The sequence below is a fragment of the Numida meleagris genome, chromosome 10 (assembly GCF_002078875.1).
Source record: "Numida meleagris isolate 19003 breed g44 Domestic line chromosome 10, NumMel1.0, whole genome shotgun sequence".
Taxonomy (NCBI): Eukaryota; Metazoa; Chordata; class Aves; order Galliformes; family Numididae; genus Numida; species Numida meleagris.
This window is the reverse complement of record NC_034418.1, coordinates 7977521-7995834: the sequence shown is the minus strand read 5'-3', so window position 1 is coordinate 7995834 and position 18314 is coordinate 7977521. Positions and strand designations below refer to the sequence as shown.

General features: G+C 38.0%; 1 protein-coding gene across 2 annotated transcripts in view; it reads left to right on the top strand.

Moving 5' to 3' along the window:
- Positions 1 to 18314, top strand: part of LOC110404182 (protein C19orf12 homolog) — a 64205-nt gene that overhangs the window by 11194 nt on the left and 34697 nt on the right. The window contains exons 3-7 of one of the 2 annotated variants that reach the window (XM_021408220.1): positions 913 to 1093; positions 6660 to 6810; positions 8767 to 8894; positions 14796 to 14891; positions 15734 to 15850. In XM_021408220.1, the coding sequence (XP_021263895.1) occupies positions 913 to 1093; positions 6660 to 6810; positions 8767 to 8894; positions 14796 to 14891; positions 15734 to 15850 (673 nt within the window). Of the gene's footprint in view, positions 1 to 912; positions 1094 to 6659; positions 6811 to 8766; positions 8895 to 14795; positions 14892 to 15733; positions 15851 to 16324; positions 16454 to 18314 lie in introns of those variants that run through there. The other variant, XM_021408222.1, reaches the window with a different exon arrangement.

The following is an 18314-nucleotide window of genomic DNA, read 5'->3' as shown; positions in this document are numbered from 1 at the left end:
TAATGTGTGGTTAAACTCCAGAGAGAAATGAATTTGTTTTCTTTATGTACAATTAATTTGTCTTATAACCTTTTTGTATTTTTTGATTGAAGCAGGTGAGAAGTGTCTAGCCTCATAGAAAATTCTCACTGCAAATGCAAATCATCAGGCTTGAAATATGTTTCAAGGCTATACTTCTACTTTTGCTATTAGTCCTTGACGCAATTATATGATTTGCAATTGTTGAAAATGTTCCAGTATATACCATATCACGATTGAAAATGTCCAAGGCGCCAGATGATGTACAAAGATTTTCAATAAACTGCATCAGCTCTATCAGTAGAGTATTTCATTGTCACTCTGTTGTTTGCTAAATGTATGTTCTTGTGGAGGGAGAGGTACAGTTGATAATAAATAGCAGTAGCTGTCTTCAAAGCAATCTGAATCTGGAATGGGGAAGGATATCACACCCTGGGAACAGGCATGTTAATAGTCAAACAAACAAACAAAAATCCTTTATTTTTCTAAAAAAATTTTCTGACATTAATTCAAATTGAAAATTGCCTTGATTATCTCTAAATCATCTGTTATCCAAACATACTCAATATCCTATATTCCATTTGGGTAATTGAAGTTTGACTCTACAGTGCTTTTAATGAGGTATAAGATTTAACTCATTCGCCTATAGTTCACGTCCTAGGATGGATCAAAGGAAAACTAATTGATGAATGTATAATTAAAATCACATTTATTTCTCTTCCTGATTTCTCTGCAAATGCCGTGCTGTTGATGAAAGCACTTTTATAAGTGGTTATATGCATCGACACAATTTACTGGAGATAATCCACCCTTTGAAGGAAAACCTTTAAACTTCTGTGTCTTTTAACACAAAACTTAGCATAATAGTAAACTTCCTTATTCTGATCTCTGCAGGATGGCTTGATAGTGGAGAACATGCACGATCGGCCCTACACACTGTGCCCTGGGCCTGAGGTGACGGCCGCCATGACGGCAGTGGGCACAGCGGTGCGGCGGCTCTGCCCGCGCCTCGCCTTGGGTGTCCAGGTGCTGTGTGCTGCCAACCAGCAGGCCATGGCCGTGGCTCTTGCCGCAGGTAATAGAAATGACTCATCCGTTATTACTGTTGTTTGCTATGGCATTTACTCTCTGCAAATTGGGCATTGTACTAACATAGATACCATGAAAAATGAGACATGAAAAGCTCACTGTACCCTGAAAGAGCAGAAATTAGATTTTGAGAAAGATGCCTGCTTGATTATAATAGATGATACTTGCACAGTGCTTCAGTAGGAGGCAGCTTAAAAATCCCAAGGCCGCTGCCGCTGCTTTCTAGGTGAAACCTGTCTACCTGTAATGATTAGTTTAAACCTACTCATGTCTAAAAGCCACCTTTGGTGTAACTCTATTTACTTCGGTTAAATGATATTTGAAGATTAATTTAACCCACTGTGGTTAAGCATCCTGTTTCAGTATCTAATTATATGTTGTTGCTACTACTGGTCTCTATTAAAAATAAGTTTTCATTGCCTTTTTTTTATGAATGAATGGAATGAAGCTTTCTGTTAATTTTTTTAAGTGTATAGCTACCGAAACTACTTAACATTAAATTACGTTCATGGAAATTAAGTACAAATTAATTTATCATTACTGCAGGAGTCCTAGATTTGTGAACCTTTCAGTTTCTATGCTTTGCTGAAGCAATTTTAGTTTTTCATATATAATATTCCCTGATCGAAAGATGGAGATTGGTTTAATGGGGAGCACTTGTTCTTCCCAAATCCTACATAAATTGAGAGTTAATGTCTATGTTTACCAAAATTACAGATACAACTATCGTAACATTGCACACTGTAAGTTTTGCAGGTTTTCTAAATGGGCAAAGTTCTGTAAGAATGAAAAATTAAAAGATGCTTGTGCTATATGAAACCAATACTTCGGTTAAAATAACAATGTGTAACATTCATTTTTCATGGGGGAATTCTTGTTTGTTGGTAAGTTTTGCATGTGGATTTGGTTTGAGTGCTTTAGAATCAGAAGTTGGTGTTTTCAAGGTATGCTTGAAGGCTACTTGACAAACTGACAAAGCATGCTATATCTGCGATGGAGCCTATGTGAAAAACTAAGCCAAAAAAGCTAACAGAACCCAGTTTTGCTTTAGTTTTCAGGGATTGTATGCATGTAGGATACTTGAGATGCATTGTATTTATGCACCTTATTTTTAAAAGCAATAGCTATGCTTCCTTTTAGGAGTGAAATTGATCACTGTATAGGGGATATAATACAAAAGCAATGATTTTCTCTTAGTTCTCAGCAATTATTAATGAGGGAGAGAATTCCTGAAGGGCTTGGGTTTTGCTCAGCTCTACTACTGTTCTGCACTATTTGCTCTGTATCTGGAGGACAGCAGCTAGGAAGGGCCTGCGTTTAATGCATTTCATTGCGCTTCTCTAAAAATGATTCTCAGGCTCACTGAACAGGAAAGCAAGAAGAAAAGAAAATCACTTTAGGCAAAGCCATGGTAAAGGGACTTACTTTGTAGGTAGCAAATCTTTGAGTAGTTTTTCTGTAGCAGCCTAGTAGTGACTTTCATATCAATACCATTTTAATAGTCATTAAAGGTAGCTATTAATAAAGGAATCCTCATACACTTCAACTACAAAATATTTGCTGAAGGTGTTAAACTTATAAAGCATAGGCAGTGTCTTTTGCTACTATGCAGTCATTCCATTTTCCCTGTGGAAACTCCTGTCTCTGGTAGGAATAACTTTAGAAGAGAACTGCACAGGGAAACCGTAAGTGGTCTTCAAGTGTAGGTAATGATTTTATATTGTAAAGGGAGGGGGAAGAAGTCAGCAGGTTTATGGTGTGACTGGAAGGAGCTCATCAGCAATGTGTGTTTGTGCTGATAAGTTTGTTTTAGATAGCCAAATAGTAACAGATTAAATTACTAAATTTTCCTAGTGTATTGATAAGTTATTTGATAAATCTGAAAATAACGGTAATAGTATTAGGGGATGAAGAATATGAGAAGGCTGAGTTTTAGGTTTGTTTTTTTTTAATCTCAAATACTTATTCTTGGGAAAGCACATCAACTTAATGGCTGCTTTTAATGACATCCTCCAAAGACTGTATTATCTTCTTTCTTACCTGTTTCATGAAACTAAACTACAAGGCAGAATTTGTGTGGTAGGGTTACTTTTCTCAATTGGTTCATTATTAACAGGTGTACCATGTGGTTTATAGAGGTGCATTATTTCCTGTTTGTAGTTTCTTATTTAATTAACTACATCCGCTTAAAGTTGAAACAGAATGATATATCCAAGCAGGTCCTGTGAGTGCCTGTAGAAGAGATAAAAATGCTCCCTTACTTGTTTTTGTTTACCAAATATTACTGGTTATCATTGTTCAGTGCTCAGGAACGTTCACTAAGCGTGAGTCAGGTCTGGACATCTTATTAGGTTTCCCTTACTTGTTTAGCAGTGTGTCGTTTTCTGAAGTAAACCACTGTTTATGCTTGGACTGTCTACTGAATTTCATGTAGTCGTGCTTTGTTGTTGACCTTCTTCTACACTACATGGCTTTTCTTTTATTGAAAGTTTGTTCATTATGAAGCAGTAGTCATCTTTGAGAGGACTGTTGTGTATAAAGAAATCATCCAAAGGCCCTCAGCTACTATCTGCCCTTTTCCTTGCATTAGTGAGACATCATGCATGGCTCTGATCCATCAGTGTGTCTTTGCAGAGGAGATGGAGAACCTTTTCAGTACTGGGGGTATACACCGATAACGGTCTCTTCATCCTTTTGCAATTCTGTGTGCTTCCATTACAAACACGTAGTAGTAGCGACTGAAAGAAAGAACTGGCCCATTGTTAAGCTAATGGGGACAGGCATGGCCTGCAGGGCCTACTGTACAGTGCAGTGTCCCTGTACCTGGGTCAGCCTGTATTACTCTTCATGAATCAAAACTCAATTTTTAAAAGTTTGTCTTCTACCATCTCCAGCTGACTGTGAAAACGCCCTTTTTCTTTAAGGTTCATTTTATTGAAATCTCATGCGGTCACAGTTTCTTAATTAGTCTTCAGTAATGATAATGACTCAGTTGGTAGCTGATTAAGCGGGGCTTCATATCAGAAGATATCCCAGGTACCCAGATATCTCCAGGTCTTTTATAAATACAGCTTTGCTGTCTGAGACTGTTCTCCCGCAACCACCCACCAGCAGAGATGCTCCGCAGGAATTCTTCGCTTTGTGCAGACAGTGATACTGTTTAAGGTAGGATAGAATTGGCTAGAATAGTATGCTGATTTTTATTCATGTATTTTTTTCAACTATCGCCATGCTAATACAGCTAAACTGAAGTTCAGCAGGTGGGTGTGTATTTTGAGGGGCACCTGTAGTGCTGTGGAGCGAGGCAGCAAGCACTGAAACTTTTACAGAGATGAGATGAGAAGCACGTGCTGCAAGCACTGCTGGAGGCACTGCTTTTTCCAGGCCTGGAACTCTTGCCTGTGGAATGAGCTGCTTCTCGATACAATCTTGAAGCTCTGTTTGGTAGGTGCTGTTGGAAATTTGCTGTTCTTGTTTTCCAGCGAGATTACAAAATCTTCTTTTTTGTTCCCATATAAGTCAGAAATGAGACTGCCTTTTAACATTTAACAGCTATTACTTTTTGACTTGCTAAATGGGAAAATAAGAAATGGTACTGTTTTCACGGTTTTATGAGCCTAAAAGTGAATTCACTACTGGAATCCAATTAGGGCTTCATAAAACAGAAGAGTAATGAGTTGGTGTCTACACCTACTCAAATTGGTTAAAAATAGTGTCTTATTAGCCTCCAAAAATCCAAAAAGTGCACAACTCGGTTAAACTTAGGATAATCCTAATGTTTGCCAGAAAGTCCTGAATTCTCAAGCTAAGGAAGCACGAACCAAGCATCGATAAACATGCAAGTGGTGAGCTTCAGTAAGTGAATAGCCCTTGTCCTGAGACAGCCATTATGATTGCTGTCAAAATATATTATATTTTGAGGCTCATTGATAGTCTTGTGATTAGAGGAGAATTATTTTTTTCTTCTTATTTTTTTCTTATTTAAGTCTGATTTATACATGATCTGAGGTTTAGATCAGGGATTTAAATAAAAGCTGTGGCTAATGTTCCTAGATGCAGAAGTCTCAGTCTTACGTACTAGCACCTTTAATTATACTTGTGACATGCTTGTGTTTTTGAATCCTGAGAATACTCCATGCTTTCTCACCTGCTTATCTCAAGGCATAGGACAGCTTATATTTGAGTTGGCACCATCTGTGATGTTTCATGTTAGCTGGAGTCTGTGTTGCTAAGCAATACAGGCTCTTCTCTATCAGGCATAAGCTTGTTTCTGCAACTTCAGGGCTTTTGGAATGAAGCTGAAATCTAGCTTTTAAAATAAACAGGCACCTTGTTATTTGGTAAATACATTTTTAAAGACCCTTTCTGTTTATATCTGAAATGTGTTAAGGTGAGGCGTTCATTGCCTGAACAGTTCTCTGTTAGATGGGATTGCATCCCTGAAGGTTGCTCTCGCATGCATTTAGTTCCTCGCTATGTCAGCTCTGGTTAAATGTGCAGCTGACTCAAAGCTGGAGAAGCAGTAGAACTTCAGAGGGCCTGGAAGAGAGCTCTAAAGCAAACTGGAAGAACAGCAAAAGCTGCACAAGGCATTTGCAGAGCTTTTACACATCTTAAAGGGTGAGTGAAATAAGCTTCAAGGCTGTGGAAGAATGTAGAGGAAAGGAATACAATAAAGGAGTCAGAACTGTCTTCAGCCATGGTGTAATGAATCCACAGCTGTTTTGCAAAAGATGACAACAGTATGTCAACATAAAGATATTTCAAGGTTGTATAGGGGTTACCTTGGAGTAGATAAATGGTCTATCAAAGTTGTTTCTGTTCTTAGTCTTCCTCTGAGGTACCCATCGCACAAAAGCTTCCCAATTCAAAGAATGAATGACTGTGCTAGACACTGAGTTGCTCAAGGCAAGGTAGAGTTGATGCTCACTGTAAATTTGGGGTGGAAACTTAATCTTTCTGTATCTTTCTGTATCTTTGGCCCAGCTCCAGAAGTCAGTTATTGATGTGGTACTGTGCAGAAAATGCAAGTTGCATTCAGATGGAGAGTCAATGTATATAACGTGTTGCTGGCTGTGTTTTCCTGCCTAATTTCCTGAAGGAAGAAGACAAAGGCTATTCTCCCTTGGTCCGTGTCCTTGTTGCTTTTTGACCTGTTGTCAGAAATTTCAGGCATATTTAACAGGGGAATAGATGTTGGGAAGGAAGTAATACAGTGATGGAGTATCTAGAAAGAGGGGAGAGACCCAAGTTAGTGCCGTTTTTGGAGAGAAGCCACATCATTAGGACAAAGGAGCTACGTTTTGGCCTACCTACTCCTTCATTCACACTTGCCTGCTGGCACATCATGGCCAGCAGCAGGGCAGGGTGTGCTGTTGCCGAGTCTGAGCCACAGGAACAGAGATTTAAAAATGTGGGAAAACAAGGTTGATTAGTCTTAGAGCACACGGAACGCCTTGTGTGGAGATGAAAGGAGGGACATATTTTAGCATTAGTTCTTCAGCCTTCAGGTCTAGTTAAGAGAATGCTAATTTTTTATTTTCTTTTTTCAGGTCTTGATTTTATCCGGGTTGAAGGTTTTGTGTTTTCTCATGTTGCTGATGAAGGGATCATAAATGCCTGTGCAGGTGACCTGCTACGATACAGGAAACTAGTTGGAGGAGAGAATATTCAGATTTTTGCTGACATTAAAAAAAAACACAGGTAAACACAAGCAATATTTATGTAAATATTAGTGCAGTAATGATCTTATGTTTTTCCCCATTTTCTGATTATTTTATATCTGCTCGATGCCAGCAAAGTTAATGATAAAGGGAAAACTTTATTGTTTGAGCAAGGTCTTGCAGTGCTATTAGGGGATATGTTTAAAAATAAATTTGCACCTGTAAGCTGCAGGTTGCCGCATCTGTGAAGTTTGTAGTTTAACCTTCAGGATTTATAAATGCAGACTGTAAATGTTTCGCATCTGGTGTCAGGTGAGATTTTACATCCTTATATGCCTATTATGCTTAAAGAAATTACGTTTCGGGAGGCTAAGCATCCAAGGTTATTTTTAGTTATGCAGCATTTTCCACATACAAAGGATCCAAATCATAATATTCTGGCACTTTAGAAAGCTATTCTCTTTTTTCTCCTGGCTGCCAATAATACTGGTTTCTTCTACTTAAATCAGTGCTGTCTATGTACGGATTATGTTCTATGATTATCAAACAGAAGGAACTTCTGACAGATGAACCTGGTTTCTTTTTTGCTGATATCTTAACTGTCACGCAGTACTTTTAGCTATTTATATGTCACTTTTTTTTTCCCAAAGAACTGCTCAAATGTTATGTATTATACATGCTAAATAACCTAATTAAAATGTTTTTGTGTAGTACGTGGGTAATCATGAAAACAACCATGTTTGGAAGATCTTAAATATCTGTGGTTTTGGGTTTTTTTAATAACTTTCAAGATAGGAAAGGAAACAATGCATTATGATAACATTAAACTTTTAAGGTCCTTTCAGATTAGTTTCTTTCTAATGACTTAAGGTTTACATATATATATATGTATATATATAAAAGACATTGCATTAGACTTTTTCATAAAAAATTGATGATTTTATCATGTGGTCTTTCCTTTGTCTTGTCAATTGACAGATTGATATTTCGATTATACTTTGTAGGTGAAAGGATTTGCTTTTTGAAGTGAAAAGTTTTTGCTTCAGGGAGATTCCAAAGCTGAGCCGATGTTAAGAGCTCCATTTCCACCTCATTGTATGTATTAGAGACTTAGGCCTCCCTTCCTCCAGCTACATAAAGGGAGTTCTTTCTCTTGCACCATCACCACTAGAGAAGAGCACTGTAGTCAGTGCATCCTGCCTCTTACTGTAGGACAAAGCAGGGCCCGAAGTCCGTTGTCCATCCACAATGACCCAGGAAAGAGGCAGACTGTCACCCCTCATCAATGCAATGGGTTGACCATAGCTGATGTTGCTTCTATATTTCCAGTTAAGCAGAAAGCTAAGTCGGGTGTTGAACCAGCGAAGACTGGAAGTCTTTCAAAGTTTAGAATTGTTTAAATTAAACTACTACTGCTATAGGTTTCAAAGTGCATCACCCATATATCAAAAGCTGCTGTTGAAAAGCTAGGCTGCAGGTAATTGATGTTTGTAATTGCTATGTAAGGTGATTCCTGTGATTATGTTATAGGTAATAACTATACTTTCTGTTAGTTGGACTTGTGAAATGAAGTGGAGGGTGTTAATTCCATTCTAAGTAACAGAGTTTGATTTATCAATGACTGAACCATCCACTGCTCCCACTTGAAGTCAGAGCTGCATGTGAGATACAGGTGCTCGACATGCACACAGCTGTCTGAACTGACATTTGGTAGTTCACACTTAGCGATCACTCTTTAGAGGCAGAAGACCCAGAGCAATAGAGTGATGGTTATGGCTCTGTGATGGATAAGGCTGTGTCTCTTTTCTCTTGCTGGTACTGTAATGTTATTTCCCATTTTAAAATAGGCCTCTTACCCTCTCTCTTGCAAAGCCTGAGTTTAGCTGTTGTGACAGTGGGAAAGATGAAGAAATGCAGCCTAAATAAACGTTGAGCAAGATGGATAACTAATGTGTGTGCTGAAAATAACCACAGGGTACGTTCCTGATGTTGACAGTGCTCATGCTCTGACGGCAGATATCAGCGTGGCTGAGACCGCCTCTGCTGCTGAGCTCTTCCTGGCTGATGGGGTGGTACTGACTGGTACAGCGACCGGGCTGCCCGCCGACCCTGGGGAGCTGAGAGGTGAGTGGTCACACTAGGGGCACGCAGCAGGCCCTGGGTCAACTTCTGGCTGTACATCTCTATATCTGCTGTTCCTTAAGGGGAAAAAAAGGAAGAAAAACGTTCTTTCATTGCAGAGTTTGACTGGATAAAGCAAAGCTGATGTGATTGAGGTTCTATGTGGATTGTCTGTGGTATGTTTCTAACAAACTGTTTGATGGGACAAAAATCATGTCAAATCTTTATAATACTGAATGATACTTCGTATTACCTTAAAATAAATAAAGTAAATGTATGTAAAGACTTTGTTTTAGAAATTCATACTTTCTAATATCTTAGTATAAGAAAAAGCTACTTCACAGAGTTAATAAAAATAACTAAATAGAAGTGCTCAACTCTTCAGTGGAAAGATTTATGTCTTTCGGAATGAAAATGAAAGTCCTGCAAGAAAAGGATTATTATGATATGGCACCATTCCAAACAGTAATAGCAGGGAAAACACTACTTAGAAGGTTTTCAGAAAAAAAAAAGGAAGTTTGTTTGTATATAGAAAGATATGACATCAACATCATTTTTAAATGGTGTGGAATCTTTATTAAGGGAAAATGGTTTGACCTATGAGTATGGCCCTTTGTGTAAGCATTACTGTGGTTCTTCATGATTTATATTGGCATAAGTTTTGGCCATCTTCATGAAACTTGATTGCTCACATGCTATCACAAAAATTCAAATTTTCATCACTTAATTTTAATTTAGTTTCATGGTTTGAATGTCAGGACCTGTCTACATAAAATAGAATGTGTAGTTTTTAGGTTTTACTTCTGCTGGCACAATACAATCTAGCATGTTTTGAAGTTCCAGTGCACTCAGCTCAGTCTGTTAAGGTGAACTCTAAGCTCAGTGAACATGCATCAAAGTTTGTCTATTTGTCTAACCTGGAATTCTTAAAACATGCTTTCTGAATTGTAGCCAAAGCAAGGATTGCCTCTTGTATAGACAAATCACAAGTTCTATTAGACTTCTATTGAACAATCTTTGTTTCAAGTTGCAGTGATACTTGTAGGAATCAATATGCAGAAATAATTACTGCATGTTTGATCAAAGCTAAATGATAGAATAGTACCTTTTGGCAAAATATTTTTTGAATGAAGATAGTAGTATGATCTCTACTTTTTAAAGTGTGTTCTTGTCTAAACCATTCAATCACAAATTCTTTATTTTACAAAAGAAGGATGTGAATAACATACTCTACTTGGCATAGAGACCAGCACCCCAAACATCTTGTGGAATAATTTAAAATCATTCCATGTTTTCAGGGCTTTATCCATATTGTACATGCTTATCAGCATTCAAAATGAATGTTGAACTTGTCAAAATGTTTTCCTTATTTCACATGTGTTTAAAACACAACTTTTTTTTTTGCCAAAGAACAGATGATAGATGACTGTACTTCAATCACCAGTGTTAAAATGAAAGTGATGGTTTGTAGTGAATACTGAGTTCTTGAATTCGTTTGGGTGTTCGGTATGGTAAACTGGAAGTGATTCATGGAACAAAGCACCCTGAAAGCAAGGCTGCAAAAGAAAAAGACTGAAAGAGACTGCAAAATGTTGTTAATCTAAAGATCTGTCCCTGCCTGCAATACATATCACCGTATATCTCTCTTAATGCAGATTAAATTAAAATAAGTAAATAAAACCTGACAAGTCTCAGGGCAGAATCCTAGCTTCAGTTCTGCTTTCCAGCATGCGTGTGCAACTTCCATTGATTTCCTGCACCGGAGAGCACCAGGTGACCTGCAGGCCTGCGGGCTGCTCTCTGACAGGACGCCAAGCAGGCCTCACCGCCGCTTTTCTTTCATGTGAATGGGCGTACCAGTCGCAGTCTTGTTCCCTTTCTGGGTCCAAAGAACAAAATGAATCAGAGTTGTCAGCTGTAATGATGTGCACACATCGATTTTGTGTGTGTGTGTGTAGAGAAAGCAAGAACATGGATCATGGGTTTGGTTTACTTAGGCCACGGAATTTGGGCATTAGCAGGGCCTCTCAGGAGAACAGTGGCTTAAAACAGCTAAGAGAAGAGCTTAAAAATCAGCACTCTGGTGTGTGAGGAAATGACAAATTAGGCATATCTATGTCAGTATATTCTTTAAAGGAATCACTTCTATGTTATACAAAGTTGGTGTGATGTGAGTGAAATTCGGCATTTCACAAACGTGTGCAGCGCTGGATGTGCCATACTGCGATGATACAGTTGGGCACCTTTCATCACACTGCAAAGCGACTCTTGAAAGACAAACCAAGAGACAGATGAGGTTTTGTCACGTTGTTTTTTTTCCTGGCTTTGTTGTGCAGCAATATAGAAGTGTTTTTGCCTTTGTGTCTGTGTGTTGAATTGACTGACTTGTGATGGGGTGTGGGAAATGAGTGTTTCCCTGTCAAGCCAGAAAAATGTGTTTGGTGGGGTTTTGTTTGTAGTTCCTGTCGCTGCCTTCCCAAAGGTGCCTGCAGTGCTACCCCCAGCCATGGGCTGTCAGGTTTTCTCATTTGCATAAATGCTGAAGTACCTGGTTCAAATCCAGCTTGTGTTTTAAGTGACCAGAGCCTTTGCATAAGTACTGCTTAGGTATCTCTGTGAACAAAGTAAATAGCCTCAGCTGAGCAACTGGTGGAAAATATCACAAAGCCCAGCATCTGGCTCTGTCACCTCATCTGTTAGTGTTCATAGAAGGGGCATCAAGACCCATTCACCCTCCCACCTTTTAATGGGCTATTTAGGTCAAAATCGAGGCTGCTGCCTTTGCAGTACTCTCCTATAGATAATCAGGAGATGCGAGTCTCTGGTCTGTACTTTTCATAATCCCTAAATTTAATGACAAAGAAAAAGACCTTTGAATTAAAAAACTAAAATGGGTTACAGTGGAACATTACCATAAACATAGTGCTGTGTACGGTACAGTGATTACTGCATATGAAAAAGCTGTTAAAGAAGAGTAGTGGAGCAAGTTATTAGCACAGTGGTACTTATTTTTACACTGCTCTTTGCCATTGTTTTCAAGCTAGGAGCATTTGGCCTTTATTTCATGTAACTTGTGTGCACCATAGTTCAAATGCTTTCATTTTGCTCTGCAACCAAGCACTATTTCATTTGATTTTATTGAAGACATGTCTGCAGATGTACTGTCAGAAGAAAGAGCACAGTGCCCTCTAGTTACAGTTTTTTGAAATAAAAAAATGTGCAAGTTCGATAAACTTCAGCATCTTGTTACTTTAACATCAGAAAATTGTCTCCCTTCCTCTTTGCATCAAAAAATATAATCAGGAGAAGAAAGCTGAAGAAGCCTTTAAACAAGGCTTTGTGTTTAGAGACATCTTGACAGTGACTGAACGTCACCATGCGGAAGCGTATCTCACCACTGTTGCTTTATTTTCTTTTACAAGTTAGAATTTGTATTAACACAGCCAGTAGACAAGTCATGTTCTATTCATCAACCTTAGGCCTTGATATGCTTGGAAATGACTTAAAAGTAGTATGTGTAGCATGTTTAATTAGGTAACCCAGTCTCACTGTAGAGTGGGCACTCCCATTACTGTTCTTCATGTTGACAGTCTGAATAAATCTCCAGCACAAGAGTTGAGTGTGGGCTGCATGTGCCATGCATGGATTACAGCAGGAGCTGCATACCTTGCTACTTATGAAAGCTTCATTATTTAGTTATCTTCTTACAGTTTCACAGCAGTCTTGGGTTCTGCTGTTTAAGTCTTTATCTGGTAGGGCAAAGCTATTGTCATACATCCATGGGAACATGCTCTGTTTAATTATTTGGCTCTTCATTTTTCCTGCTGATTTGAAATAATATTAGAGCAACTACCTACTAAGGTACCTTATGCATTTGTCTTAAAAACAGATACTGGCTTGGAATGTTGTTCCTCTGGGAATGCAGGAAAGTTGTTGCACAAATCTGTGGTCAATTGTAGCACCTTAATTATGTATTGGTATCTACATAGACCAGACAGGATATTTCTAAGAGCACAGAGATACTATATATGCAGAATTCTAATTTTTCTAGAGCAGCGTTTCAGTAATAATGTTATAAATAACAAAAAATGAATTATTTTGTTGCTCCAAGGAGGACGGATGTAGGAATATAAAATATGTGAAGAAATAGGCATCGTTTTAATCACATATGCACAATCTGGCTTTGCTTAAAATTTTCAATAAGGATTGTGTGGATTTTTTTCTTTTATGTTAAAAAAATTGTTGTAAGAAGCAGTTACTGTTCCTAGATGGGAAAATGGTGGGGTGTGAGACTTAAAAAGAGATTCAAGAGCATTTTAATTGATCCCCTTTCTTTGGTGAAGTAGGAAGGTGACACATAATTATTTTTACCTGAAGCATCATTAATAAGTTAGGCTTACATGAAACTTTATTTAAATAAACAGCATTTTGAAGCAGACTTACTCTTGTTATATGTATGCTTTCCCTAATTCCCTCAAGCTTTAACCATCTTACATTGGCTTATTATCACCAATTAAAGCAATTTATATGCTTTTAAAGATCAGAAATTATGCTTCACAGCATTTTTCTAGGCAAGGGAGGAAGTATCCAGTCTTGAGTGACTCTTAGGATGGTCAGTTCAAAACAAAAGGAGGAGCAGGATGCCCAGTAATTCTAGCAGTGGGGCTTTTATTTTATTTTTTTATTTTGTTCCAGCGCTAGTACTGGGTTGAGTTCTGCAGAAAATACTCTAATAAACTTTTATGTGTCCATGGAGAACCTTTCCATGTTCAAAACGTCCATGGTAGCACATAGTGAATGCAGAAAAATGTCTTTTTCATTTCATTGTCATTTTAAGAAAGAAAAGTCTTATCAGTGCCATCTTTTGTGTTCTGGTGAACTAGCTGAAGGTATCAGTGCAGCCTATCACTGCTTTCGTTTTCCTACTTTTGTGACCATGAACATGCAGAGAGCATGTTCATTTTCCTTTCCCCGTGAATAAGGCCTTTTTTGTTTCTTCAGTGAAGAACTTCTGCTAGTTGTCAACATAGCATAAATTCAGTACAAACCTGGCAGAAATACACACCAGTCTAACCACCATTATTGTGATTTAAACTGATGACTGAAGAATTGTAATGAGCACAGCTCTACTGAATAGTTCTGCCACTTTTAATGATCTCACCAGACTCGCAGAAGTCTGAGCTGATATAATAAATGGAAACAAGAATTTCATCTTATTCTTGTAGCTATGTTCTGATTACTTCATAGAAAGGTTGGGGGAAAATGGTGTCTATCCTACATGCTACTGCAGCACAACAGTAAATGATCGCTGTTTTCCATTTCTCTGTAGTACCTCAAGCACACTGAGCCTCCAAGCACAAAGGCAAACAGTCACGTTAAGTAGATGGGTTAGGTCCTGCTTTGCAAAAGCTTCCTGAATCCAGGGACAAGAAATAAAAATTAATTTGATGAAATACAGTAAAATGCACTGCACTCTCAGCCAACCAATTTTCTTTAATCTTATTTGAATCTTTTTTCTTGAGAGGGGAAAAAAGAAGTGTACGGGTGCAGTGTCAAGATGCAGCTTTCATGTGTTCTGTAGCGTGGAAACACTCCTCTGATATGTGATCAGGAATATTATGTTGGACTCGACGATCCTTGTGGGTCCCTTCCAACTCAGGATATTCTATGAAAGTGGGATTTTCTCAACAGTTATTCAGAACTGAAAGCATTTTTTTTTTCTCTAGAGCATCTGTATCACTCTATTGTAGAAGTAAGAGACGCCGTGCTTACAAATTTCTTCATACTTTCCTTCCTTTGTTGTGGAAACTCTGCATAAGTTAGAGTATGTCGTTTTTACAGAATTTTAAAGATGGGTTTAAGTCTCAGAGGATTTAATCCTATTTTTTTTTTCTCCCACTTCAGAGGTTCAACATGCTGTGAAGATTCCTGTGTTGATTGGGTCTGGAGTGACTCTGGAGAATGTGAAGAATTACTTGGATGCAAATGCTCTAATAATTGGTTCGTATTTCAAGAAAGAAGGTTATTGGGCAAACGGTGTTGATCCTGACCGAGTGAAGAAATTCATGGAGCATATAAGTAAACTGAGAGAATGAGTTTGTCTGCAAGCACTGTTTTTCTGTTTGTGTACATAAATGCAGTGTGATATATCATACAGAATTAAAGCACAAATGTGCACTTGAATGGATGATAACTTTAAATGAGAATGCACATCATCTCTGTAACTAGCTGGGGAGCGTGGTGGCACTTTACAATGAACTGGTGCTACGATCTTTGTTTCTAGACCATACATTTCTGTGGCGCTCAAAGCCATCGCCAAGAGAAAACCAGCTCTCCTAATGTGTGTGAAGCATATTCTCTCCAATAAGTAAAGTGCTTATGGAGTTTAAGAATTAGTAGTAAATGCTGATTGCAGGATGAGCTGAGTTTTGTTTTGCATGTTAATACAATAGGACACCCTAAGTTTACAGCTAACAGTATTGTAAATTGGACAAGTTAATTAGCCTTTCAGTTTCCCCATCTGTAAAATGATGATAATAGTACCTACATCACAGGGGGGTTGTAAGACATAATGAATGGATGAACGTACAGCACTTTCATCTCCTCAAATGAAGGGCTCTATTAAAGTTCAAGATCATTATTTTTTCATTAGAATTGTGCATTTATTACAAAAATGTAGTAATTGTATACCATACAAAAATTTAAGATAATTGGGAAATTGATTTACCTACAATACTTATTAGAGAATAAATGTAAATATTTAATTACATTTTAAGTAGTGTTGGAATTTAGTCAAAATGCTTTGCAAAAATTGGAAATTTTAATAAAGTCTTATTTTTCAGCAAGCTCCTACAGCTTTGTACCTCTTCAGACTAGCACTAGCGATGTTAAAATCTGCCAGGTTCCTTCCAGCACACAAGGTGTAATTATGATGGAATCATTTCTACCAGAACTGACAGGTAAACACAGATTTTCATTCTTGCTGTAAAACATAGAGGAAAAATGTGACAGACTAACTGTATATTGTAAGACTCCCCTTGAATTTGATCTTTTAGCTCTAAGGAAGTTTTTTTAAAAACAACAAGAACAACAAAGGATACTTGTTGTGTCACAGCTGTATAAACTGTGGGCATACGTTTTCATTCCTTGGGACTGTGAGCTACATTTGCCCTCTGGGATCTCTCTCTTTCCTTGACATCTATGCATCAGGCTTCTGCCAGTGCTTATGAAAGTTATATAGTACATATCAAAGCAAGTATACAAACGTATGCTTTTTTCTGTCAGCTGACAGAGTGCCCATGCTTCTCTGAACAAAAGATACGTCCTCCTTCAAAAGGCAAAAGAGATTTTCAGGAATTTTAGCTTCATTAATAGAATAGTGATTCCAAAACATCACAGCGTGAGATTATCTTCTCCTCAGGTTCCTTTTTTCTGGGCTAGTCTGTCTCCCACATGACTCCCATCAAAAGCAGACAAATAACTTTGGTGAGCTGACCTCTAGAGAAGCGATTGTTTAGACCTATGACAGCCTTGGCATTCTTCTGCTTATCTCCATTTTCCTCGTAAGTACGCTGACAAAGTTTCAATGCATAGAAATTCTTCTAGGGGCATGTTTATTGTGAGTGGCACTACTTCTTGAGTCCGCATTTACACAGCCGATTTAATCTGCTGAGTGTTTGGACTTCCATCAAAACTACTTGTCATAAAAGAAGGAGCATTCGTGGATGAGCCACTTGCAAAAAATAAAATTAGAAAAAAATGATGAAGAAAAAGTAAAAGATGAGGTCATCCTCAGTCACCTCCAGCTCTCGCTCCTAGCTGCCAGCACAGGCAGTGCGGAAATAGATGAGGATCATGGAAATGTTTTCCAAACTTTTTTCTCCACGCACTCATTCACTCTCAGCATATTTTGAGGTATTTACCAAGTAAGTCACTGATCTCAAATTCAACATCTAAGTTGTTTGAGTTCCATCCTACGCCCTCTTTATTGTGGAAAAATATCACACTAAATAAAATAACTTAGGTCTTAGTAATATTGGTATGCTTAGACTAGCACACTTTCACCTTTCTGTATTAAGGACTGTTGTTAGGGTTTTCACAGTTTTCATCACTGCACAAAAGATTCAGTGATGTTTGCACCAAAAAATATTTTCTGTTGTTAACAACTTCAGAAGTTATTTTCAGTAAGCCAGTAAGCCAGGAAGGCTGACATGTGAGCAGAGTAAACCCCTGCACGTAGTCAGTTGAAAACTAAAGGCAGTATTACTGGTCAGTGATAATTATATGTGAGGAATTGAATGCAGTAGCCAAAAGTCACATTGATTACTGTATGAAAATATAACACGCTACCGGCATGCTTCTTCAGTTGGCTTCTACTCGTTCTTGTCCTAAAACTCAGAAGTGATTATGACTTCGAGGGACTTTCATTTAAAAAGAACGGAAAGGTAAGTGAGAACTGCTTTGTTTAGACCTCTCATATAGCACAGAAGTAATGTTGTACACAGTCTTTGTATGGCAAAAGCTTAGTGTATTTGTGTACATATTCATAACACGTATTAGAACTATAGGCAGCGCTTTCACTGTCAGTACTTCATTTCACACCACTGTGTAATGCTTAGAGAGGGAACAGGCCATGAGTAGGACCTGCATTATTATGGATAAACTGTAAGTGCAAAATGTAGGGACTGGAAGCAAAGGAAAGCTGATTTTAAAGCCTGGAAATGTGATTGATCACCAGCTCTCTATCATTCTTTGTGCTGAAAGTATTTGTCTAGCAGCATTAAGCATCTGCTTGCTTGTTTCACACAGATGCTGTAAGTAGGATTTGACCTTTTGTTCAGAAAGTGTTTGAATGTTTAACGCAAAAAATATGAAGTTATCAGAAAGGCTGTCTCTTTTGGGAAGAGTGTTCAATTTTTATACAGCCCAAGTTCTTAAAGTACTTCGGAGCATGAATAACTTCAGAGTAGAACAAAGAAGGCAGCGCTAATGTGTAGAAACTCCAGAAGTAAATAACAGCTGTTCAAGAAGACTTCTATTAAATATGTATTAATTAATTTGAAGTGCATCACTTAAATATGTGAAGAGATTATCTTGTGTTAATTTACATTAAAACATACAGCACTTGTTAGCCTCATTACTGTATCCTAAGTGTATCCTAAGCTATCACCTCATCCCACACTGAACATTTTGTTGGGTGTTGATTGCTTTCAGTTTGCCCTTTTAAAATGTCAGATAGTGGCCTCTTTCTTGTTGGATCTCTTCTTTCTCACACGTTCTGCTCTTGCATAGTTACTATACTTTCTTGTGTCCATTATGTGCTTAACAGAAGAAAATAGATCATGAAAATGTAAGAGTGACCAGCCACAGCTCAGTTCCCTGATGTGCCCACCTGAACTTGGTGTGTGGTTTTTGCTGTTGACT